The sequence below is a fragment of the Bactrocera neohumeralis genome, chromosome 5 (genome assembly GCF_024586455.1).
Source record: "Bactrocera neohumeralis isolate Rockhampton chromosome 5, APGP_CSIRO_Bneo_wtdbg2-racon-allhic-juicebox.fasta_v2, whole genome shotgun sequence".
Classification (NCBI taxonomy): Eukaryota; Metazoa; Arthropoda; class Insecta; order Diptera; family Tephritidae; genus Bactrocera; species Bactrocera neohumeralis.
In genome coordinates this window covers 61,390,835-61,417,097 of record NC_065922.1, presented here as the reverse complement: position 1 = coordinate 61,417,097, position 26,263 = coordinate 61,390,835, and the positions used below count along the sequence as shown (strand labels likewise).

At 35.0% G+C, this 26,263-nt stretch overlaps 2 protein-coding genes and 1 long non-coding RNA gene across 4 annotated transcripts in view; 2 read left to right on the top strand and 1 right to left on the bottom strand.

Moving 5' to 3' along the window:
* Nucleotides 1-2,776: 2,776 nt before the first annotated feature.
* Nucleotides 2,777-6,519, top strand: LOC126759397 (hypoxia up-regulated protein 1). The gene is made up of 3 exons (XM_050474172.1): nt 2,777-2,923; nt 3,045-3,514; nt 3,615-6,519. Exons 2-3 carry the CDS (start codon nt 3,123-3,125, stop codon nt 6,094-6,096), a joined length of 2,874 nt encoding a protein of 957 aa, XP_050330129.1. The 5' UTR covers nt 2,777-2,923; nt 3,045-3,122; the 3' UTR covers nt 6,097-6,519.
* A 490-nt stretch (nt 6,520-7,009) lies between these two features.
* Nucleotides 7,010-7,838, bottom strand: LOC126759513 (uncharacterized). Its single transcript, XR_007667016.1, has 2 exons — nt 7,749-7,838; nt 7,010-7,594 (listed from the first exon to the last, which is right to left on the bottom strand). It is a non-coding gene; the product is annotated as an uncharacterized LOC126759513 (long non-coding RNA).
* A 104-nt stretch (nt 7,839-7,942) lies between these two features.
* The window catches only part of LOC126759442 (ubiquitin-conjugating enzyme E2 Q2), a 29,484-nt gene continuing 11,163 nt past the window's right edge, over nt 7,943-26,263 (top strand). The window contains exons 1-3 of one of the 2 annotated variants that reach the window (XM_050474256.1): nt 7,943-8,210; nt 8,497-8,861; nt 8,956-9,309. In XM_050474256.1, the coding sequence (XP_050330213.1) occupies nt 9,148-9,309 (162 nt within the window). In that variant the 5' untranslated portion in view covers nt 7,943-8,210; nt 8,497-8,861; nt 8,956-9,147. Of the gene's footprint in view, nt 8,211-8,496; nt 9,310-26,263 lie in introns of both variants that reach the window. The other variant, XM_050474255.1, reaches the window with a different exon arrangement.

Genomic DNA, 26,263 nt, shown 5'->3' with positions numbered 1-26,263 from the left:
AACACTGCCCTTAAGAACGTGTGTATTTTAATATTTGACAGATGTAGTTTGCAGTCTGTCGCCCTCTATGTGTTCACCACATCAAGCGACAGCTGTTTTTGTATATGGAATGTAAACAAATATCAAGTGACCCTGCAAGACGGAGGTAACAGATTGCACAAACACATTGAAACATTTTTAGCTGTTCACTAACACTGTTACATTTTCTGGAATTTTCAATTGAATGGGAAAATACATAGTAAGATAGAGAAAAACTATCGACATTCTAAACATATTGTAATATTAACTTGCCCTTGCCCAATTTTTCAAGAAGAAGAAAACGAAAAGCGCAGTTTATTTTGGTTTTTAAAGAGGTAAGTTCGTTATTTCATTATTTGATATTTTATAATTAATTTCTTATATCCATTTATACTATATATGTTATTAATTTCTTTTATATAGAGTAAACGAAAAAGATTCTTCTTCTTAATTGGCGTAGACACCGCTTACGCGATTATAGCCGAGCTAACAACAGCGCGCCAGTCGTTTCTCCTTTTGGATATTCCAAGCGTAGCCAGGTCCTTCTCCACTTGGTCCTTCCAACGGAGTGGAGGTCTTCCTCTTCCTCCGCTTCCCCCGGCGGGTACAGCGTCGAATACTTTCAGAGCTGGAGCGAGTTCACTGTTTGTTTGATGACCATTATCGTCTTGCCCTCGTTCACTACTAGACCCATTTTCTGTGCTTCCTTGTCCAGCCTGGAGAAAGCAGAACTAACGGCGCGGATGTTGAGGCCGATGATATCAATATCGTCGGCGTACGCCAGCAGCAGCGTGTGTGTAATTAAAATTTTTAATATTACGGAAATCAGTTGGAGCGTTTGGATGCGTATAACAAAGACGCACCATTCAATTAGCCGCATCATCGGTGACTTGGAGGACGAGCATTACGTGGAGCTCGCTATTAGTTTAAGTAAATATTTGATTATTTTGATGTTATTATTAAATAAAGCGAAATAATAAAAAAACTGAATTTTATTTAAAAGAATTGAATTTGCTAGAAGTAACAAATGGGTAACAGATAATCTTGTTACTGCTTGTTCTTGCTAACATGCTTATATGTTACAGGTAACAAACTGATAACGAAAATAATAACACTAACAGATATTCGGGTAACAAATACTTTTTGTTATCCATAACACATAAAGCAATGCGCTAACAAAGAATTTGTTACCCGTAACATACTGTGAAGAGATTTGCTAACAAATGCATGTATTCTGTTAGAACAAGGCAGCATGCGATATTTGCCATTGGTTAGAGCGAGATAACCATTGAACATCAAATAGTGTTACTTTCGTTTGCTAACAGCTACCCGTCTTGCAGGGGACAATTTAGGGCCGGCAAAATATGTCTTCCAAAAACAGGGCAGGCACCGATTATAATGAGTGGAATGTAAGTTTTCAAGTAGTTTTCAGCGAAAACTGTGTTTTCGTTTGACAGATTTTAGATGGACGAAAACACAAGTTTTCGTGCGAAAACCAGTTTTTCCCACGAAAACATGTTTTCGTTGTCGGTCCGAACATAGTATATAATAAGGTATATTGATAAGTGATAAAATTGCGATTTGAATTTCTGAACGCGCACATGTTTATACATACATTCATATGAGCAGGTGCAGAGACATAAGATTAATATAATAGAAGATGTACATATGTACATACATGTGTATATATTGTTGTGATAAATTTAATTTATATTAGTAAGAAATATAATACAAAAATGTTTATTAGTATGGTATATTATGTAAAAATCAAAGAAAGTTATTAAATATGCAAGTCCAAATTGACTGTAAATATTACTATGCATGCATTCATACACAATTATACTCATATTATAATTATTTTTACATGCCAATATGGAAATGCCGACGGCAAAACGCAAAAGCATACATATTTACTTACATTGCGATTCCCTGGTTGAAAGGAAAAATTTAAGCATGAAAATATCACAATGCTGTTGTTGGGGGTATGTATGTCTCTTCATATTCTTGAGTATGTGAGAGAGCTGTATTTGTACACATTTTTCGCTGTTAAAAATGGAATATCAAAGAACTTATTTTTCTTCAATATTCCCTGATTGCGCATATATGCTATGGCATCATTTGCCGTACATAAGTATATTTTCTTTCTCTTCATAGTCACTGGTTGAATATGTCAGAGAACTGTAAACAATGTTAACATTTCACAGCGTAAATTCTGTGATTGTGAGGTGAATTCCTTACTTCAATTCTAACAAATGTTCGCTGTCGAACCTGCACCTTCTCTATGTTTTAAGTTCTCTGCATAAACCTTCTCTATAATACACGTTCTCTCGTGTAAGTGTATAAAAAGTGCATAATGATAATTCTTTCTTTCATAATTACTAGAAATCGAGAATTTTCATAATAAAATTTGCAAAATTTTTAACTTTAAATGAAAATATCTCGAAAATTAAAAGTTTGCGTCGGTTATAATTATATATTTTTTTAATCTCAGCCCTATCTAACCATACCACTTTTAACCCTGAAATCGTGGGATGGTATACTAAAGTTTCCCTAATATTATAATTTTTTTAATTCTCAAATATTTTTTTTACAATAAAAGAAAAAAGTTAAATACTACCTAATCTAATAAACCCAAAGTGAAATGAACAAATTTATTGTGAAAACCCATATTGCCAAATAAACTCTATTATCTGAAAAAAAACGATAGCAACTCTGCTTTTATAGAAAGCGGTAAACTCAGCTGAAAATACAACTGCTTTGGAACACGTCAGATATTTCAGCCGCTGTCATTTTGCTCAGAGATATCAGTTGGTATAAAAGTTGTGAAAGTTCTAGGATTTATTAGTATAAACTTCTTTATTTTGAGATTTTCAGTATTGAATATTTCAATAAAAAAAATAAAAAGGTAGCTTCAATAAAACCAATTAAATATTTTATCGTTTTTTTAATCTAACCTTACTTGTTTTTTATATCCTGCTCCTGCCAAAAAAATACTTATTGTAAATTTTGGTAAATCAACGAGATAGTTAGCCAGCTGGTGGAGAACTTAAGAATATACAGAATTTTTCCTACTAAGTATACGTAAACACCGGCAAGAAGACAACATGTTAGCCGACACAAGTATCAAAAATGATACTGCAAACCGACAGCGGAGTACCACGTCATTAACATGTATTTTACACTTATTTTTAACCGCCTGCCTGCTGGTATTGGCTAGCAGCCACATATCTGGCATCAATGCTGCGGCTGTAATGTCTGTTGATCTAGGAACAGAATGGATGAAAGTTGGTGTAGTTTCTGCCGGCGTACCAATGGAAATAGCGCTTAATAAGGAATCGAAACGTAAAACACCCGCTTTATTAGCATTTCGTGATGGTGTGCGCACATTTGGTGAAGATGGTATGACTGTCGGCATACGTGAACCTGCTGCAGCTTATGGCTATTTACTCGATTTGTTAGGCAAGACAATAGACAATCCAATTGTTGATTTGTACAGGTGGGTAAATTATGAAGTAAAGTAAATAAAATTATGGATATTCTATTAGAAGATTATTTTAAATTATATTTTTAATATTTCTATTATTATCAATTTATAGGAAACGTTTCCCTTATTATGAAATTATTGGGGATCCCGAGCGCAACACGGTAATTTTTAGAAAAAGTGATTCGGAGCAATTTTCTGTTGAAGAATTAATTGCGCAAATACTTGTTAAAGCTAAGGAGTTCGCACAGGAATCCACTTCTCAGGTTATAACTGAATGCGTTCTTACGGTTCCCGGGTATTTTGGACAGGCAGAACGTGAAGCTTTGTTGACTGCTGCTGAATTGGCTAATCTAAAAGTTTTGCAACTGATCAATGACTATACTGCAGTAGCCCTTAACTATGGAGTATTTCACCGGACAGAAATTAATGAGACTGCCCAATACTTTATTTTCTACGACATGGGGGCGTACAAAACATCGGCAGCCGTGGTCAGTTATCAGTTAATGAAGGACAAAGTAACAAAAGAAACGAATCCGGTTATACAGGTGTTAGGTGTGGGTTACGATCGCACTTTGGGTGGACTAGAGCTACAACTTCGTCTTCGTGACTATTTAGCTGCTGAATTCAATGCCATGAAGAAAACAGAGACTGATGTAACAACTAGCCCACGTGCACTTGCCAAACTATTCAAAGAGGCGGGCCGTGTTAAGAATGTTCTTTCAGCGAATAATGATCATTTTGCTCAAATAGAGAATTTACTAGAAGATATAGATTTTAAACTGCAAGTAACTCGTGAAAAATTAGAGGAACTCGGTGCAGATTTATGGCCAAGAGTTGTGAAACCACTTGAACAAGCTCTCTCCGCCTCAGGACTTTCCTTGGATACTATTTCTCAAGTTATAATTTTTGGTGGTGGTACACGTGTACCTAAAGTTCAAGAAATCCTAAAGCAAGCCATTAACCAAGATTTGGGTAAGAGCTTGAATGCTGACGAGGCCGCAACAATGGGAGCAGTATACAAAGCAGCAGATTTAGCTACTGGATTCAAAGTAAAAAAATTCATTGTAAAGGACGCTGTCATATTCCCAATTCAAGTTACTTTCGAACGCGATCCTGGTGATGGCAGTGCAGTGCGCCAAGTAAAGCGTGTACTCTTTAGCCAAATGAACTCTTATCCGCAGAAAAAAGTTATTACTTTCAACAAGCATACCGAAGACTTTGACTTTAATGTTCATTATGGCGACTTAAGTCATTTATCTGCCCAAGAAATTTCCTATATTGGTTCATTGAACATATCTCGCGTGGAATTGTTAAAAGTGAAGGAACTGATTGAGAAACACCAAAATGATGTAATTGAATCTAAGGGTATTAAGGCTTACTTTACCTTGGATGATTCAGGCATATTTCATTGTGCTGGTGTGGAATATGTTTATGAAAAACAAAAGGAAGACGAAGGAACATTAGCTAAGCTTGGCAGCACCATAAGCAAACTTTTCTCAAAAGATGATGCAAAAGACACCGAAAATAGTGAGGGCGAAGATGCTGAAAAGCTAGATCCTAAAAAAACTAAAGATGAAACAGCTGAAAAGAAGGATGAAAAAGATTCTAAAAGCGCCAATAAAACTGAGGAAACTAAATCAGACGACGAAAAAGACAAAAGTGTTAAAAATGCCACTATTAAATTAGTTACGATTAAAGAGCCTGTGGAACATAAAATAACACAACTCGTCACCATCCCCCTAACAGGTGACTCATATGAAAAATCTGTAGAAAAATTGTCGTCCATCAATGCTGCTGAATCCATCCGCAACCGCTTAGAGTCGGCTTTGAATGCACTTGAATCACATGTAATTGAAACACAACAAAAATTAGACGAAGAAGAGTATGCTTCTTGTGCTTCGTCAGAAGAAAAAGAAAAAATTCTTGAATTGTGCTCGACAATATCCGATTGGCTTTATGAGGATCATGAAAATCCTACTCCGGAAATGTATGAGGAACGTTTTAAAGAGTTGAAAAAACTTACAAATGTCTTTTTTTCACGTCATTGGGAACACTCAGAACGTCCAGAAGCATTAAAGGCACTGGATGGTATGATTGATGGCGCAAAGAAATTTCTTGACAGTGCTAAAAATTTAACCAAAGAATCAAATCCTGAGAAAGATGTATTCACACAAGTCGAAATCGAAACACTCAGCAAAGTGATAGGCGAAACCAGTGACTGGAAGAAGTCTGAAAACAAGGCTCAAGAGCAACTACAACGCCATGATGAAGTTCGCTTGACAGTTAAAGACATTACCGATAAAATGTCACTACTTGACCGCGAGGTAAAATATATGGTTAATAAACTAAAAATCTGGAAGCCGAAAGTAAAGCCAACTAAAAAAACTAAAAAAGACAACAAAACTGAAACCACCGAGAAAAATGGTGAAGAGGAGAGTACGTCTGGTGCCAATAATGAGGAACAAACAAAAGAGGAAGAACCTGAATCTGAAAACACAGTAAATGAGAAAGTAGATCAGACCGGAGATAAGGAAGATAAGACAACAGAAAAACCGCCAAATGCGGAAGAACACACTCCGCGCTCCGATTTGTAAGAGTTTGAGAGCTGAACAGTATGTGATAGTTCATATATAGTCCACTCATAACAGTAAGTTCACCTCGGAATTCGATATACCCATTTATATGTCTGTAAATACTTGTATATTGACACCCTAAAGTTGTCTCAAAACCTACATATGGCAGGTATACCCTACAATACAATATACAAGTATTTACAGACATATAAATGGGTATATCGAATTCCGAGATTCTTACCTAATTTAAGCTTAAATGACTGGACTAATATATATAGACACCAATTGCAGGTCTAATAGTGCTAAGTGAATGACTGCATCAAACTCAACAACTTTTTAGTATACAGCACTTTACAATTTATTATAAAAAAAAACAAAGTAAGCATTTTCCATTCCACCCCAAATCCGTTTAAAATGTCAAAATAGACGTATCTCTACAACTAAGCCAGATTGTTTACGTATTTCTAAAATGTATCTTAAATATCTTCTTAAACTCACCTGTCACTACAGATAACATTAAAAGATAGTTATCTGTGCTATTTTATAGACAGAAAGGGTTTGTGCACTATAAAACATAAAAAGCACATTTAGTTTAATTTTTATATTCTCCAATAGACATTGTACGTGCTATGTATCTAATTTATTATAAAATTAATGTTCAGAAAGAGAAAAATATATGTCTGGATAGTTATAAATACTTTTAGACCATTCTGTAATTTGAATTACAATAATTTATTTTGAATTATATGTTTATAGCAACAAATTTAAAAATATGTGTACATACAAAAAGATAAATCTGCAATTTTAATTGAGTTGGAAGGTCTTAAAATATATAAATATTAAAGTTCAATTTCATACTTGGGTTAGAAAGCTTCCAGGTCAATAGTGACGGATTGTATGTCCCAATATTTATTTATGGAAAACACTTTCAATATATACTTATTACCGAATTTATTATGTATTTAATATTTTCAAAAGTACAATAGATCTTAATTTTTTAATTAAAAATTGTCAGCTTTTGAAATAATTTGGGCGGAATTTAAAAGTTTTTCGCAGTGGTAACCCTATCGGCAGGTTTAAAAATTATATATTAATATAACAATTAAATAAAGTTTCGTGATAATTAACAGTTTAATCCAGACATGTTAATATAATTTTTAAGTCGCCATTCTATTACACATAATGTTATAAACTATTTATAATGGAATTGTCAGAATTAATAAAACTGTAGGTGTTATTCACTGCTTTACATACATTGTTGAAAAAGTCATAAAATATCACCAATGAAAAAATAATTCATCAATGTTGCCGTATTACTAATGCAACATGACTTTCCCAGGAGGCCAATCCATTGAAAAAATAGCACTCGTACACACCGTGCAATTCATAAAACCTTTGGCATGAACGATCGCTCGAACACAAGAGTTTCGTTTATAATTGTCAATTGAACCTTAAGCACCTCATAGAAACTTTAACTGGAATCTGTGGTAGAGCTACATGGTGGATCATAGTCATAGCACTGCAAAATATTTTTAATTATAATGAACAGTACATCATATAACATATTGATCTAGTAAAAAAATATTTCATATGTAAAATTATTATAAAAATATAATGTATTTCAAACTATTTTTTTTAGTAATAAGCTTTAAAAGGCAAAAAAACCAATGTACTTTTTCTTTTAAAGAAGGGAAATAGTAATTCTTCAATATGGTAAGGCCGAAGTTGCGTCGCAATTGTCGTCTCCGTATTCTCCTTTTGGTAATTTTTTGTCTTCCTTCTTTCACTTTGCTTCTTGTATTTGTTGGCGAAAGTGATTTTTCGGTTTGGTTAATTTTCACAGCTTTGTGAATCTTATGTGCTCTTATAAATAGAAACTTTGTTTGCGTGTGCGGATAATTGACTATGAAAAGCTTTTTCAGAAAAATATGTTAATTTAATTATAATAGAACTTTGAATTTCAATTGGTGAAGAAATATAGAAAAAAAAGATATAAAAAGTGTACGAACAATGGAAATAGGATCCCGTACGATGTGAGGGATAGATGTTGGGAGTCTGGTTAAGAGACATCGTAAGCGGTATTGCAGTGCGAAGGGATTGGTAGACCAATGTGGCCAATTCCAAGTTAATGCTCAGTAATTTCCTTCGATTCACTTCGATTTCTTCATTGCAATTTTCCCCTCTTGTCACAATGTACATTTCATGTCGTCGTTTATCGTTTCTTATACTTTCGTACTCTGGTGGTCGATTTTGAGTTCTTGTTTTATTAAATTCGCTTCATACAATTTTATGGCCAGAAAAAGTCGAATGTGCTTGTATTATCAAAATTACTAAATGGAACTATAAGTGAATTAAAAATTATTCTAGAAAAAGAGGAAAATTTATAATTTACGAAAAGTGTTAAATATTTGTAAATTTTAGTGTTTTCATGTGATTAGAATAAAAAAGTATTGAAAAAAAATTACATTTAAAAGTGAAATCCGCCCCAATTTTACCTGAAACAACGATTTCAAACGACTCTTACTGCGCAGTCGACAGAGATACAAGCGCTAAGGTTGACGCTGACGTTGCTTGTGACGACAGTTACGGTTTTGGTGAAAAAGTGCAGTGTACCTGAATGCCCTTTACACCCGTATTTTCAGTGGATCCCGCTGCTGCGTTCCTTCTTGCTTGAATTTGGCAACAGATTTGTGCTTTCGTTTCGTCGGCGCAAATCGAATCGTCAAAGGTACACTGCGTAATACTCGAGAAGCGAACATACACGAGCTTCCCAGCATCAGTAGTCAGTGCGTTTACAATTTAGAAGAAAATATAAAGCAAACATTAAATTTAAAACACCAATTAAAAGCGATGAAACAAAAGCAAACTAACTGTCTATAGTTTCAGCATCAGCTGAAATAACATCATCCAGATTCAAGACAACACCAATAAACAGTAGACGAAGAGTTTTAGCGGAAAGGAGTGTCTCCGACACCCCCCTTTGTGGTGTATTTCAAAGTCTATAGTTGGTATATCCAACTGAATTGCACAACGCGAGGTAAACGTGCACACGCTGACGCTGACAGTTTCGAGATGGCTTGTTTGAACACATTAAAATTGGAAATAAAAACACTGGAAAAAATATTTAACAAAAACCACGAGCGCTTTCAGATACTGAATTCCAGTGTCGACGAATTGACATGTCGCTTCATTGGCAAAAATGGCAAGCGATATGATATTCACGCAAATATTACGGTAAGTAATGTTCATCAATATAAGAATATACTTGGATAAACATACATACATAAGTGAATAAAAACGGTTGGGTTTTAGAATATGTAGCATCGCTCGGCACAATTCCTATTTCTTTGGCGCCGCGATTTGAAGGTACCGTTGGAAAGAGGAAGTCCTCCTGATTAAAAAATATGGGTTATAAGTACCGCAAACGCTTAGTTTACGAGATATTCGACCTTAAAGTTCAAAAATTCCCAAAATTCGAACATTTCAACAAGCTATTTTACCACATTACACACTTTACTCACGTTTTTCACTTCAAATAAATTAAAATAAACTATAAACTTTTAAATAAATCCACATTTTACACAGTTTTTTTACCAAAGAAATCTTTATTTTAACAATTACATTTTACACTCGTAGTGAACATCATGTTTGTGCTAAAAATTACGACGAAATGGAGCGCTGCCATGTGATAATAAGGAAATTCGCTGAAATTCCTTTTTTCCCAAAAAATTCCTCTATCCATTCATGTGGATATGTTCTTTATTTAATTTAATAAACAAATAAGTAATATTATATAAAAATATTATATATATATTGTCACCTAATATACAAAACAACGTATTATCAAAAATAAATGGAAAGCGCTGACAGATATAATCAAAATTTAACTATTTTATAACGAAAACTCAAATTTTGTTTCAATATCAGTGCAAGATATCCAAAAAATATAACCACTCTATAACGAAACTCAATATATAAAAAAAAGTAAAAGTTCAAAAATTCGCACTAATAACACATGGTATTTCTCTATGTTTCACTAAATGTTTTCACGTTTTTCCCTCTGTATATTTAATTATACACTCTAAACATTTCACTTTTATTGATTGTTTACAATTGTGAGGAAAACAAGCCTTGCCACATCTTAAACAGCAAATATGTAGGATTTTTAACAATTTTTCTTTGTTTGTTTTTTCGCGTGATTCTTTTTTCTATATCAACTATAAAAAAGTACTTTCTACATATGTATGTATATGTGTAATATGTGATTTAACCGTGGCCGAACGAATACCCGGGGTGACTGAAGTACTTTCGCATAGTACTCCTTTCTGCGTTAAAATAAAAAAAAATATATTGAGTTTTGTTATAAAGTGGTTATATTTTTTGGTTATCTTGAACTGATATTGAAACAAAATTTGAGTTTTCGTTATAAAATGGTTAAATTTTTGTTATTATATCTGTCAGCGCTTTCCATCTATTTTTGATAATACGTTTTTTTGTATATTAGGTGACAATATACATATGTAATATTATTATATAATATTACTATATAATATTACTTATTTGTTTATTAAATTAAATAAAGAACATATTCACATGAATGGATAGAGGAATTTTTGGGAAAAAAGGCATTTAGCGAATTTCCTTATTATCACATGGCAGCGCTCCATTTCGTCGTAATTTTTAGCACACACATGATGTTCACTACGAGAGTAAAATGTTATTTTTAAAATAAAGATTTCTTCGGTAAAAAGACTGTTAAAAGTGTAAAGTGTGGATTTATTTAAAAATTTATAGTTTAATTTAATTAATTTGAAATTAAAAATGTGAGTAAAGTGTGTTTAATGTGGTAAAATAGCTTGTTGAAATGTTCGAATTTTGGGAATTTTTGAACTTTAAGGTCGAATATCTCGTAAACTAAGCGTTTGCGGTACCTATAACCCCATATATTTTTTAATCAGGAGGACTTCCTCTTTCCAACGGTACCTTCAAATCGCGGCGCCAAAGAAATCGGAATTGTGCCGTGAAACTATTTTTAATTATCGAAACTATGCAAAAACTTTCGAAAATTCATACTCTGTTATTCCAAAGGTTTAACGTGGCGATCATCCCGCTGCTGTAATGGTTTGGTGTGGAGTCTCTTTGAAAGCTCTACATCTTTTCACTTCTGCTTTAGGAGGCGGGGTTAAAGAGTTAAACAATACTTTCTTCGATTGAGAGCATTGAATTTTCCAGCAAGATTCTGCTCCATCACATTTCTTCAAAGAAGAATTCCTGGTCTCAAAGCTGTAGATTAGTCGTCTGGAAGACCATATTTTCATCCACCGGATTACAGTTGGGGCCAGAGGCCTCACGAATACCTAACAGAAATTTGCAGAGTCTCAAAAAATGTTTGGATCGAGCAACGGCGTCAATGCTAGTAGAAAATAGACAGTTATGCGGAAGCAAAATAAGAATTTCGAATAAATTTATACATCGCACATTTAATGCATAATTAAATAAAATTAACTCTATTAAAAAATGTATTATATTTTCACTTTTATAACGGCCTGAAATAAGATTTTGCAAAATCTAAAAATATATCCCCGTTTGATCCTTGCAAATTGCAATAACTTGTTATAGCATCAACATCTTGGAATGTTGGAGCTTAAAATTGAATTATTTTTTTTTTATATTATTAATTCAGTTTGAACTCATATTATATTGGACTAAAGAGAATTTTCGTATTTAATGAAATAAAAATGAAAATTAGTTGCGTTTTGCTTTAAAATTAATATCACAAATCTTTTCCTCGATTTTAAAAAAATTTGCAGACGAATTAGTTAAAAGTATGTGGTGTAATTTTATATTCGAACAAAAACTCCAAATTTAGAACACAACGTTTATTTATTTAATTTTCAACCTAATTTTTAAATTTTCTAATAAGCAAATATACATTTTTTATAATCTCACCTTTTATTTAAAATTAAATTGTTGAAATAGACTAGTTCCCGAGATATTGCATTTTTAGTAGGAGGGTGTCGCGGAATTATACTCCTCCCGAAGCGGAGAAACATGAAAAAATTTACAAAGGCCATTCAATTAATTTTTAATTTTCACGGGAAAAAGTTAATATGAGAACTGTTATTTGATTGTAATATATTATTCTATATTGCGTCAGCCCTTTTTTCTGTCTATTGTAAAGTGTTGTATATTGAAAATATAAATACCCTATTGCAAAGTGTTGAATGTTGAAAATATAAATATAAATATTTTTCTGGAATTACGCTGTCGGCCGGATTAGCGGGCCTCTACTGTACTGGAATTACACTGTCGGCGAGACTTGTATTTGTAGTTTTTCTATGTGCTCATACCTGCAAAGAGGTTTAAGAATGGGAGAACCACTGAAGGAGAAAGGAGTGAGCTTTCTTACGGGTTAGCTCACGGAAGTTTGGTGGAGAAGCTATTAAAGTAGCAGTAGAGGCACCTTGATCTTACCTACCGTGCATTCCATATTAGTCTAACCAGACAGATCAAGAAATTGTAAGGTTAAAGAGGTTGAAAGGATGGGGTTTTCCGCTTTGCTATCACTAGCATGGAAATATCTCGCAGGAACAGCAGCTCTATCTCCATGCGATTTTTCTCGACTGTCCCGTCATTGCGAAATCAAAGTTAAATACCTTGGGTCAAAAACCACAATCATGTAGGTGTACCAGCCGGAATTCAAATTACAATCTTAGCAGGTTAGTAATGGGTTCAAGGTGTTTTGTCGCAACTAAACTTTAGGGAGTTTTTCTATGTGACACCAGAATATGAAAAATTAGTCTAATTAGCGAAGCGCTGAACTAAATCAAAATGACATTACATTTCCTTCACAGGAGATCAATCAATACCTTATTGGACTTAATTCCACTGAATGGCCTTCTATAAGTTAAACCAATACCAATAGCAGAGAAAAGGTCGAGTTACCTTTATAAAGCTGAATAAAGCTTGGACATTTGTGTTAATTTTGGATGTGTTAAAAAATCGTTTACATTACCTGTTCACCACATAGATAACAGGTGTGGGGTAACATAGCTTCAGTTTTTGTGATTGCATCTCATTGTTGCTAAGTTTCTCTACAACAATCATTCTCTTGAGTTCTGAAAAATGAAAATGTTACTGGCGGCCAAATTTAGAGAATACGATGGATGGATGCAGAAACAAATTGAAGTCCAATTTAAGAAGTTTTGATGGCGTATTCATTGATTAGTGACACGGTTGGCTTGGTGAAACAGCACTATATTCTTCTTCAAATAAAGCGGTTTTTTCGCAATTGTCCTTCAAGAGCTACAATAATGCTGCATTTTCCCATTAGAAGAAAGTCGATGAATATTATATCAAGCCCCAAAACACTGATGCCATAACCTTGCCAACCGACTTTTATGTCTTTCCACGCTTTGGGGTCGGTTCATCATGCGCAGTCCACTCATTGACTGTTGATTTGACCCCGGTGTGAAATTATCCGTTTATTAAAGCATTATTATTAGAATTATTAATTTACAATATTTTTCCAATACGTTCCTTTAATATCTTTAGAGTCGAAGCTCCCTCGAACAACTTCACTTTACGGGCATCTGAAGTTATTTTGGGAACTTTTTTGATGTTTTTGTCGGCAAAAGCCTCCCGGATTTTATCCTGCCAAAGGCTGTTTTTTCGACGATTTAACCGCGTTTGGATAGGTGAGTATTAAACGTCTTCGGTGGTCATTTCGCTTCGTTCAAATTTAGCAAACCACTTTTCAACGATTGATTTCCCTGGTGCAGAGTTCAAAAAATGTTGATCAACGCAAACCTTGCTTTAACATTATTTTTTTCCAAAAAAGCAATGCACACTAAATTCCTTTTAACCCAATTTTTGTAAAATAATATAAGTAGCTTCATCTAAAATGCTACATCTCATAAACTAATAGTTCGATAGCTGTCAATTTGTACACGGATTCTTCAAAGGTAGGGGCTGACTAAAAATCTTATGGATTTAATATTAGTAGTACAATCTACAGTCATGGACAGAGAGATAACACACTTTCAAAATAAGTTTTCAGATTTATTAAGTAAATCGTAACAATTTTTCTCGTTAGTGTATGGCTGACATCACCGCCGTCCAAGAAATGCCATGGACGGGACAAGGACTGAGACGAGTAGGTCCTTGTGGCATTTACTACAGTCGCCATATAAAGGAGCGCAAGTTTGGTGTGGTATTCGTGGTGGGAGAGAGACTCACTCCGGTGAATGAACGTCTAGTCACAATCCGCATCAAAGCGAGGTTCTTCAACATATCGCTGATTTGCGCCCCGCCCCGACGGAAAAGAAGGATGATGTGACCAAAGATGCCTTCTATGAGCGCTTGGAGCACACCTATGAGCGCTGCCCCCGCCACGGTGTTAAAATCATGCTTGGCGACTTAAACGCCAGGGTAGGCAAAGAAGGTATCTTTGCCACGACGGTCGGTAAATTCAGCCTCCACGAGGAAACATCCCCAAATGGGTTGACGCTGATTGACTTCGCCGGGGCCCGCAATATGGTTATCTGTAGTACTAGATTCCCGCATAATAAGATTCATCAAGCCACCGGGCTGTCTCCGGATCGAAAAACTGCCAACCAGATCGATCATGTTGTGATAGACGGAAGACACGTCTACAGTGTTTTAGATGTGCGTACGCTCCGCGGTCCTAACATCGACTCGGACCACTATCTTGTTGCAGCCAAGATTCACACCCGCCTCTGTGCAGCAAAACACGCACGCCAACAAACACAAGGAAGGTTTGACGTCGAGAAGCTGCAATCACAACAGACAGCCGAACGATTCTCTACTCGACTTGCACTCCTGGTCTCTGAGAGCACTCGTCAACAACTCGGTATAAGAGAACTGTGGGAAGGCATTTCAAGCTCCTTATATAACTTTTGTACAGACTAACAATGTCAAAACCAACAGATCGCAATGCAGTTGCTAATATCTTGAAGTCTTCTGATGAGGGTAAAGACTTTTCGGGCGTGAGTAGTGCTGATAAGCCTACAGATCGTGAGGAGTCTACTACTGAAAGCAGTGATGCTGAGCATATTGATCATCAAGGCGAGGATATAGGAGATAACTTACAAGAAGTAAATTCTGCACACAGTTTTCAGAATACCTCAACTATTTGGTCTGCACCCACCCACTGTGAGTTTTGTTCCAAGAAAACCTGTGAGCAGCCTTCGAATTCCAGATATAGGACAACGTTTTAAAACGATGCGTATTACGCAATGTACCAACGAACGAATAGAAATTTTTCGCAAATCTAAACCGGTGCATAAAAATACAAAGCTTACTGAAAAGCCAGAGGGACCATCTAAACTATTCTATATTGAAGACGTGTTGGATTGCCTGAAATCTCAATTTTTAAATTCAAGGATGGAAAGTGCATACCAGATTTTTTTTTAGACTAGTTATGATGTCTGTTGGAAATTCTTGGATAATTAGTTCTCAACTGGGACGAAGACAAAACCCACTCATTGATTTTATGATAGTTTTGGCTGAAAACATGATTAAAGAGGGAAAGAAGAAGGCATCTGTTCGTCGTAGTGATATATCTGGTCGAAAAAGAAAAATAGTCGCTGGGCACCTACTGGTACAAATTCGCAATCGGAGGCGTTGTGCTAGTTGCGCAGAACAAAAAAAGGAGAGGCGTACAAAAACAATGTGCGAAGAATGTCAGAATCCTCTATGCAAGGATTGTTTTGCACCTTATCATAAATAAATACTAATTTTCAAATACATATTTTCGTTCATTTCAAATTTATTTTATTTTATAGTCTAACATGGGATATGTACTTATTTCACTTGTGTTTACCTAAAATGTTCATTGTATTACAAATAAAACTAGCTTTCATATAAAAACCAGTTGAAATAATATGTAAGCATTGGGAGCATTAAGTACTGATCAGGATAAATGTGTCCCATCCAAAAATGCTGACGGGATATATTTGTCCCAACCCCTCCCTCCGCCCCTGATTCATTGAACTCGTTTTTTTAGCGGAAAATACGTTTTTACTAAGCCTGTTATCTCGATTGATTATGCGAAATATGTTTATTTACTTCAACGGCTTATCGGATCGAAAGGGTTAAAAGTGATCCAAATTTGATCGAAAATAAAAAAATCCGCAAAGCTAATGGAATTGAAACAACGGAAATTATTTATAGAGTTAACATCAGGCAAAGCAAGGCTGATTCTTTTAAATCATCCCGAGAGATTATGGCGAAAATAAACAATGAATTTGGGCTTAACGTATCCAGTAGACTTGTACGAGGACCTCTAAATGATGGTTAGTTGTATGTCCAAAAAAAACATAAGAGCACGGCTGGACTTTCCTAAAGAACATTTAGAAAAGAGCGTCAAATTTTGGAAAAGGGTTCTGTCGAGCAATGAAATTAAGGTGAACCATATCGGATCGGATGGAAAACCATTTGTCCATCGTCCCAGGTGTCAGGCGTAAAACTCCAGATACACTACAAAACTGTTAACCATGGCGGAACGTTTTCCTGTTACGGTGTTTCACCATTAGTAAGGATAGATGGCAGAATGGACCAATTTGCATACCTAAACATTCTCAAAATAACCATGGAACCATTCGATTTGGAATCGATGCCGGTGAATTGGATTTTTATGCCTGACAATGATCCAAAGCACGCAGCTTAAAGTGTGAAGAACTGGCTCCCTGCAGAAAGTATTGACGTCCTTAGCTATCCAGCCTAAAGTCCCGATGCAGACACGATTGAAAATTTATGGAGCGACGTTACGATACAGATTGCCAAGAAAATTTTCAAAAATGCCGAATAACTTTGGACTGGAATCAAGGAGGCATGGTACGCAATTCCACAAAGGAGATGTCAAATATTAGTGGAGAGCTTGCCCCGACGATGCCAGGCAATTTTGAAAAATTATGAGCACACAAAAAAGTATTGACGTTCTAAGTGCTTAAACGCTATAATACTTATTAGATTACTAATAAATTTATTTAATTTCCGCAGAACCGGCCTACCGTGCTATTTCTGTGTCCAGACCTAAACACGCAATGGAAAATTAATCATTTTTTAAAAGATGAAAAAATTGAATGAAACTTTTAAATTTTTTGTAAATAACTCACTTATTACTCACTTTATGTGATGCTATTGATTGTTAATATCAAAAATGTACATGTTTTTATTACATGGATTATGTACTTATACATCAGCCTACGAACTTTTCAGCCCACCTGTTACACGAAATGAGATCTGGACAACTGTAGTCAACATTATAAGTAATGTAAATGTAATATATTAACATAGGCTAAGTGAGCATGGCATGGAAAATACGTACTTTAAGTATATAAGAAGAAGATGGATACTAAGAATAAAATATTTCCAAGGAACCCTCTGTGTTCATGCGTTGTATTAATCTTTATGTATTTATATAGGTAAATCTATCTATATCTATATTTTCCCAATGTCAATTAATTGTAGCAATCATTTTCAAACCTTTGTGCCTCAAGTACAATTCCGACAATACAATTTTTGACTTCATTTGTAAATAATTATTATTTCGCTGTATTGATTACTTTATTGAAATATATTTTTATATAAACTCGTCGCCGGATTTCGCAGTATGGATATATGCATAGTTTCATATACATACATATATGTATGTATGCTAGCATGTACATACATACATATTAATTATATGATGCAGTGATAATAAAACGTCCCACTAAATATTATTTTACGCGTTAATTTCTTGGATTTGCTCTCTAGACTTAATTGTACTCTCTTTCTGCTACATAGCTCTGTTGCTAACGCTCCTTGACATTGCACTTTATTCTTTAGTCGCATGATATCTATACACAACCCATTCAGTCTGACCCGAAACCTCAATCTCTCGCCGCCTCACTGGTTACAGACTTTTGTAGGCTGCTTTTTATTGTTTTTAATTTTTACGACTTCTATTCCAATGCAGGCCTTTACACATCGATTTACACATAAGCAAAAAAAGGTGACATTGTCTACATTTTGGGTTATCCTTTACATGTTCTTGATACTAACTGCAAATCGTACCACCATTTTTAAATATATATTTATTCCAAACGTACATAATCTTTCAACTTACTCTATTTTACCCCTTCCTTGTAGGCCTTTATGGATTGTTTCAATGTATGTGTGCAGCCTTGCTGCTATTTTTTTATTTTGCCTCTACGTTCTTTTTGTGGGTGTTATTTACATGTTGTTTCTCTTAGCATGGTGTTTTTCGCTCGTCTTTTACAGTTAATATTCTCGCCAGATGTGTTATTTTTTTTGCAGCTTCTTACAGCCTTTATTGTTGCAGTGGCTTTTGTTTTTTGCGTTGCGGCGTTTAATAAATTATGATTCGTTGCACTTTCTGCCTCGGTCCGGTTCAATGCTCCAATAAAAGGTTAAATTACTTTGCACGTTTTTTACTTTTGTTTTTCCCTTGGTCTGGTCTGGTTTTGTGTGTGTCCTCATTCCTGCTCCAAAAAACAAAACACCATGTTCCATCTGAATTTTTAGTATATACTTAGACTCGTTTATAAATTTTAACTATAGTTTTTGAACATACATATGTACACACATATTTGCATAATTTAATACTCTTATTCATTCTCGTATACGAAGTATGTGTGTGGTGCTTTTTCAGTTTTTTATAACTGGAATTTTGTAATTTAAGAACAGCGTTTAAGTTATACGGTCAAATATGGTGGAATTCCTTACGCTTAATTAGTATGTTAGCTGAAATCTGAAATAACTGTTTTACTTACGATTAATTTTTAACGTAAGCATTCAGATAATTAAATTAAGAGGAATTTATCAATGCACAGTGATGAAGCAGTGTACAATATTTCCCCGAGTAGTGTACTGTTTGTTAAACAGTAGCTAGATTATTATCGTCAATTTCGCCTGGCCAAGATTAGGTATTTTACAGCACTAGAGCGAAAAGATGATATTGATATCATCGGCCTCAACACCCGCGCCGTTAGTTCTGCTTTCTCCAGACTGGACAAGGAAGCAAAAGAAATGGGTCTGGCAGTGAACGAGGGCAAGACAAAATATCTCCTGTCATCGCACTCGCGACTTGGCACTCACGTCACTGTTGACAGTTATAACTTTGAAGTCGTAGATAATTTCGTCTATCTTGGAACCAGCGTGAACACTACCAACAATGTCAGCCTTGAAATCCAACGCAGGATAACTATTGCCAACAGGTGCTACATCGGACTGAGTAGGCAATTGAGAAGCAAAGTCCTCTCTCGACAAACAAAAACCAAACTCTATAAGTCACTCATAATTCCCATCCTGCTATATGGTGCAGAGGCTTGGACGATGTCAACAACTGATGAGTCGACGTTGCGAGTTTTCGAGAGAAAAGTTCTGCGAAAGATTTATGGTCCTTTGCGCGTTGGCCACGGCGAATATCGCATTCGATGGAACGATGAGCTGTACGAGATATACGACGACATTGACATAGTTCAGCGAATTAAAAGACAGCGGCTACGCTGGCTAGGTCATGTTGTCCGAATGGAGAAAACACTCCAGCTCTGAAAGTATCCGACGCTGCACCCGCCAGGGGAAGCAGAGGAAGAGGAAGACCTCCACTCCGTTGGAAGGACCAAGTGGAAAAGGACCTGGCTACGCTTGGAATATACAATTGGCGCCACGTAGCGAAAAGAAGAAACGACTGGCGCGCTGTTGTTAACTCGGCTATAATCGCGTAAGCGGTGTCTACGCCAATTAAGAGGAAGAGCGAAAAATTATTAGTCAAAGGTTCCCATTGAATACAACATTATGACCGGCGTTCTTAGTGGTAGTTCGTTGTTTTGCTTTGTCACCTGTCCAGTAGCCTATGATCTCTCGGTTGACTTTGGCACTTAAAGTTCATGGGATCTCTCAACAAGCAAAGAGAGCAGTTTCGTATCATGGTATGAATCAAGTAACAGCTTTTAAAAAGACCAACTCCAAAAAAAGTATTGCTTTCTTGAAAACCATATGTCTAAAAAAAAGAGTCTTGATACAAAAATTACGTGCCACGGTTTTTGTCCAGAATATAATCTTAAACCACTGAACCGATTTTTATAATATTTAACACTCTGTGTCCAATATGATCAACTTAATTGATAAGATAATTTATATCTCAATTTATAGTCGAACAATTATATGTAATTGTTTGTTATTTGCTTATTATGTGATATAGGGTTACAGTAACATGCTAACAGTTGACGGTGTGAGGAAATTTATCCGCTATAGTAGACTATATTAAAAGCTTAGCATTTCCTAGGTATATGCTCCGAAAAATCGCATTAATAATTGCATCGCCACGCATTGCGTCTACTTTGCCAAATGATAGGCGAATGATACAACGGCTTTCAAATCGCAATTAAAAATGAATAACGAAATAATTGGAATAATAAATAGCGAAGAAAGCAAATTTTTGTCCGGTGATTTCAGACAGACCTTGTGATAAATCATGTTTGGTCATCAAAAAGATCGCCGAATATATTTTTGAAGTCAAATTTTCGGCTCGAATGTTTAATATAAAAATGGTTCTGTTGCAGCGTGTTTCAATGACGCCGTAAAAATCTATGTTACCATACAGAAGGCTACGATTTTCCATTGTTTTAACATTCGGCAGGTCTGTAAATAAGTCTAAATCTTATCAATCATTTTCAAATTTAGGCCATAAGCTCCGTCTTTTGCAAAGCTGGATTTACACTAGAGGCCTTTAGTGCTCGCGTACTAGACAGGTACGGTTAATATGTGTGTATTTTGATGACATGAGTAATGGGCACAATGATCGCTGAATTCGGCAATTTAAATTCGGAAGAAATTCGTAAAAGTTCAGAACGTTTAAAGAAAATTTACAACTCGTACATCGAGTTTTCATTGATTGACGAGTTGATGCACTTTCACGCCTATTGTTCTGAGAAAAGTTGGAACGAAATTCAACATACGACTGAAACTTTTACGGATGAACGAGTTATACTACTATGAGCAAAAAATAGTACGACTTTGTTTATAATTTTATAATTCTTAATTAATTCTTCAAAATCTATGTCGTCCCCGTCAAAGTAATCCCCTTTGGCTCCAATAAGCTTGTGTCAACGTTTTTTCCAATCATCGAAACAGAAATTAAAGTCAATTTCCGGAATAGCCTTCAATGCGCGTAGCGTTTCACGTTTAATGTATTCAATTGACTGTACTTCAGAAATACGAGCTTAAACTGATAAATATTTTGATGTGACATTTAGCACATAGTCACTGACAGTCATACCAACCTAGAAGATAAATATTTCGTCGAATGGGTTTTCGCACGATTAAGTCGGATTTGCTTGAACCCTTGGATTGAGAAAATAACATCAATCAGTTAGGGAAATCGTCAGCAATGATATATGTAGATGATTTTATTCGTCATTAAATTGTCAAATTTTAATTATTTTACATAATACGGAATGATTCACTACAAAAGTCCAATTCAGTATAATGACTGTGTCTAACAATTACCACGTAACACAGTGGGCGATTGGGCCTCGTTAGCGGCATTTAATTAATAACTTCTAAACGAAAAAAGATATCTTCAGACGGTTTTTTTTTCACAGCTCAGAAAAAAGTCATAGAATTTTTTAAGAAAAAAAAATTTTGTTTAAATTTATTTTTTTAATTTTTAAAATTTTTTTTAGTTTTTTTTATTTTTTTTTGATTAAAAATTATTTTTTACCTTCAATAAACAAATTTTATAAATCAAAATTATCTTCGGAATCAGAATCAGGCATATCTTCATTAAAAGCAAGCTCTTAACATCATCGTCCATAATAATATTTTTTGCAGTCGAAATTGAAGACCCATTTGACAATGAAGATATCAAAGGGTCAGACGAAACTAATAAAGCATTTATGATATCTTCCATTGTATTTTTCCTGGAATTTTTTCTTGTATTGCTCTCGCGTATGTTTCGATAGTCCTTGTTCCTGGCTTCAAGAGCTTCTTCGGACATAATACCAATCGGAAGGGAAAATAGTTTATTATATCTACTCCATGAATTAAAATTCTGTGAACAGACGATGGCATGTAAAACCAGGAGTATGCTTTAACAAAAATTTCGGCAGTTTCCAATGCGTAAGATCCGAATGCGTCGAATTTATGTCGTATCCACAAGCCAATGCTCGTAAGATTACGCTAAATCGATATATTAAATCATAGCTTACTCCTGTTATACGAGCAGCCAAATTTGGTTGTTGGAAAAACCTCCTTGCAGTGTTTCCGTTGTTCGTGCTGCCAGTACCAGCTATTGGTATATCCACCAACAAATGCATTTCTTCCCTTAGCTTCTGCTGAATACTTCTTTTATTTTGTTCAACGAGATCCTTGTCAGCACCACGAGCTTGCCACTTTTGTATTGGTATTCTATGTGGAAAACACACTCGAAAAACCTAATCCATGCGTGGAGACTTGATAAGCCATATTCAAATAGGTTTGCATTAATCGGAAAGCTTTTCACCAAATTTAGATCGTTCATATTTTTGGGAGTCGCGCTACAGATTCCGCATGTTTGCGAAGCCGATTCCGATATGACACTGAACGTTTTGCCATCAAGCATGGTCATATGAAATTGGTGATCAATTCTTAAGGTACTCACAAATGTTGGAAAAATATTTAATATTTGGCTCTTAATGTTTTGAATTTCTCTGCAAGACAAGTCTGAAGATTCTTTCTCGCAAAGTAATTTAATGGGTCGACAATATCGGGTAGAAGAAGGCCGATTGTTTTTCCATAAAACTGTCGATCCTTTCTGCACTATCAATGGTACCATACAAATTGAAAATAAATCTATCATCTCTCCATCGAAGTCATTAAATTTTTGCCTGTAAGTAGAATGGCGCACAACGCAGTTTGTCGTAGCAAGGATATATATCGGCGTTTTGCCCTTTAGCGGCTCTCTTTGATAAATTCCATGTGTACTTAGTATGTCCAATATCTACAAATAGTGCCAGTGCTTTTTCATTTGTAGGTAGCAGTTAATTGGGTGTTATTGTTATTTTCAATATGGTGAAGCTTGCAGCTACCAACAATGCTTCTGATGGCACATCTTCAGTAAGGCCAGATAATTTCATAACTTGCGTTTTTTTTTTGCAACACTCCGAAATATCTTTTTGTGGACGTCCAATAATTTCGGAAGATGATCTTTCAATCAATACTAACGGCGTATCTGGCCATTCCTGGCTTTTGTTTTCAAAAAAACCTTATTTCTTCTACAGTTTTTCCATTTTTCTACAAGCTTACTAGTAAAATTTCGCGGCTTTTTGCCAATCTCGTACTGCTCCTCCTGAGTATATTTAAGGTTTTTGAGAACAGTTCCAAATACAAAATTTTCCATGGTGAGAAACTTCTTGGTTGGAATCGCTTCTTCATGCCATACTAAAAAAAGTACCAGTTTTGCTACCGACATTGTTCCTAAAAAGTGCCATGATTTAAAGGTTAGCAGGTAATAGTAGTTCATATTACACATTTTGGACGTACAATGACTCATGCTTCCAGCTAAAAAAAGAGTTAGACCTAATCCGTGCGAATGTTGTAACTTCTACTCCACGAACGACAGGTGCACGCTAGTGCGGGCTAGTTGTTAATACATTTAATTACCACTACGTTTTATTAACAACACATTTACAGACCGGTCACAAACACTGATTTTTTATGTAATACATACCTTGAAGTTAATAAAAAGCCACACTTTTAATAAAAAAAAAGTAAAAATTGTAAATACTGCGGACAATGTCCTCGGTCTCCATTCTTATGCCTTAATCATTTTCAGCAAATACATTGTTTATATAATTTTTTTTGTTTACTTTTAGTATTATTTTTTTAAGTTGTGTTTTACTATGAAATTAAATATTTTTTCTTTCAAAATTAACTTACGTCTTTCTTAAAACTCCTTCCGTTAAGGCCCCAGCCCCTAAATTCTAGAGGCCTAGGAGTGTATCACCGGTGATACATTGGCACCTGGGAGTAGTTTTTTGCTGTGATCACCGGTGATACATTTGGCAGCCAACGTGTTAATGTTGCTTATGAATGGCTTTTTACGGTTATTACGACCATGGTAACCAGCATCATATAGCACTCGACAAATAGTTTGGGGGTCACAGGTTTTACGAGTCTCATTTTTAATTTCAGTACGCACTTTTGGTGCACTTTTCTTCGGATTAGCCTGAACCTCTGTCTTTTATTATCTTTTAGTCGTCCATCTTTCCTTATTTTTTGTATTCCCCTCTTTTTTGTATTTTTCTACTATTTTTTGTATACAGGGCTGCTCCATGATCAACATGTAATTGCAATTACCGATGAAATTTAATGAAAACTTTGGAAAATTATTATTAAAAAAAAAAAACAAGTACTAATTGTTTCAGAAACGTATAAACACTGTGTATTAATCGAAACTATACTGAAATGATAAATTGCATACATATTTATGTATGTATGTGACGTGATTTTCTCTTTTTACTGAGTAAATCTAACGGTTCCTAATAACCGAATATGTCAATGATATCTATCAGTCTGTCATATTATGTAAAAAACACAAAATATATATTTTTTATTTTGCAAATAATTTGACTTTTTTTAAGCCAATATATAGTGCATACTTATTTCTGTGATACACTATGTTAGTTATAACTTTAACCATTGTACCGAAACCTTTGCAAATAAAAAAGTTTCCGTATGAGAGTTTGATTTTGATCGGTCTGTTTGTACAGTAGTAATATAATATAGTGGTCTGATGTGAACAATTTGTTCGGAGATTATATCGTTGCCTTGAATACTAATACATGGCAAATTTTTTGAATATATCTTGTCAAATAAAAAAATTTTCCATATTTTGATCGATAAGTCTGCATGGCAGCTACACTCGGCGAAAAAAACCCACGCAGTCGACAATTTTCTAATTCCTATTTTGAACTGTCACTATTTGCTCAAAATTCACTATTTGTCTTATTTGGCTTTTTTACTATGTGACTACATTAGTTTACCGTTAGCCTCCGCACGTGTTTGTTTCAGTATTTGCGGTATTTTCATTTGAGTAAGTTGTGAAAATAAGTAAAGTTGAAGATGGTGTTGTCAACAGAAAATAAAGCAGAAATAGTAGCTTTATATAAAAATAAATTATCCAAACGTCAAATAGCTCGTGAAATGGGCATAAGTGATTGGAGAGTGCGCAATATAATTAAAAATTATACGAATTTCCGAAAAAGGTGAAATTTCGTCACGAACGACAAATTAAACGGATGTGCATTAGTGATCGCTTTCAACATGCTGGAACAATCAGTGCAACATTTTACGAAACCACTGGGGTAAAAATAACTACACGTTCAATGCAGAATGTCCTGAATAATCTTGGATTACGAGAGCGACGTCCAGCCAAAAAGCCACTTCTCATTGCACGACTGAAAAAACAGCGACTAGAGTTAGCAAAGTCACACAAAACTTAGACTACATCAGATTGGGGAAATGTTATTTTTTCGACGAATCCAAATTTAATTTATTTGGACCCGACAGAAATGCCGTCGTAGGAAGGGGCGCGTTTTTTGGAAAGCTGTATTTTGCCCACCGTAAAGCATTCGCCCTATTTAATGGTGTGGGGGGCTATAACCAAGTTTGATGTTGGGCAGCTTATTATTCTAAAAGGATCTCTGAATGCCGAAAAATTCATTGGAATTTTGAGAGAAGGCGTTTTGCCAACTATTGAACAGCTGACCGAACACACCCAAAAAGTTTATTTTCAGGATGATTCAGCCCCTTGCCATAGAGCCACAACGGTAACTAAAGCATAAAAATATTGAAATAAATTTTTCAATAATTCATTACAAACACTTAAAGTTTACAAAACAAAAAGATTTTTATGGAATTGAGTCTCTCACGTGGCCAAAAAACAGTCCAGATCTCAATCCAATTGAGAACTGCTGTCATTATATGGGCAAAATGATAAAAGAAAAGCGTCCAAAAAGTCTACAAGAAATGGAAAAAATTATTGAAACTGTGTGGAATGAAGAAATTAACAAAAATATCTCCAATGTTTGTTTGAATCCATGCCTAAACGAATAGCCGAGGTTATTAGGAGGAGGGGGGTCCATAACAAATTTTAGTTGGGGTTTGTTATGTGTGTGTA

Bases quoted from the DNA above. Each gene is read 5' to 3' on its own strand.
- LOC126759397 (XM_050474172.1), top strand. From the start codon at position 3,123: ATGTTAGCCGACACAAGTATCAAAAATGATACTGCAAACCGACAGCGG. The intron at 3,515-3,614 runs GTGGGTAAATTA...ATCAATTTATAG, and splicing joins CCAATTGTTGATTTGTACAG to GAAACGTTTCCCTTATTATG.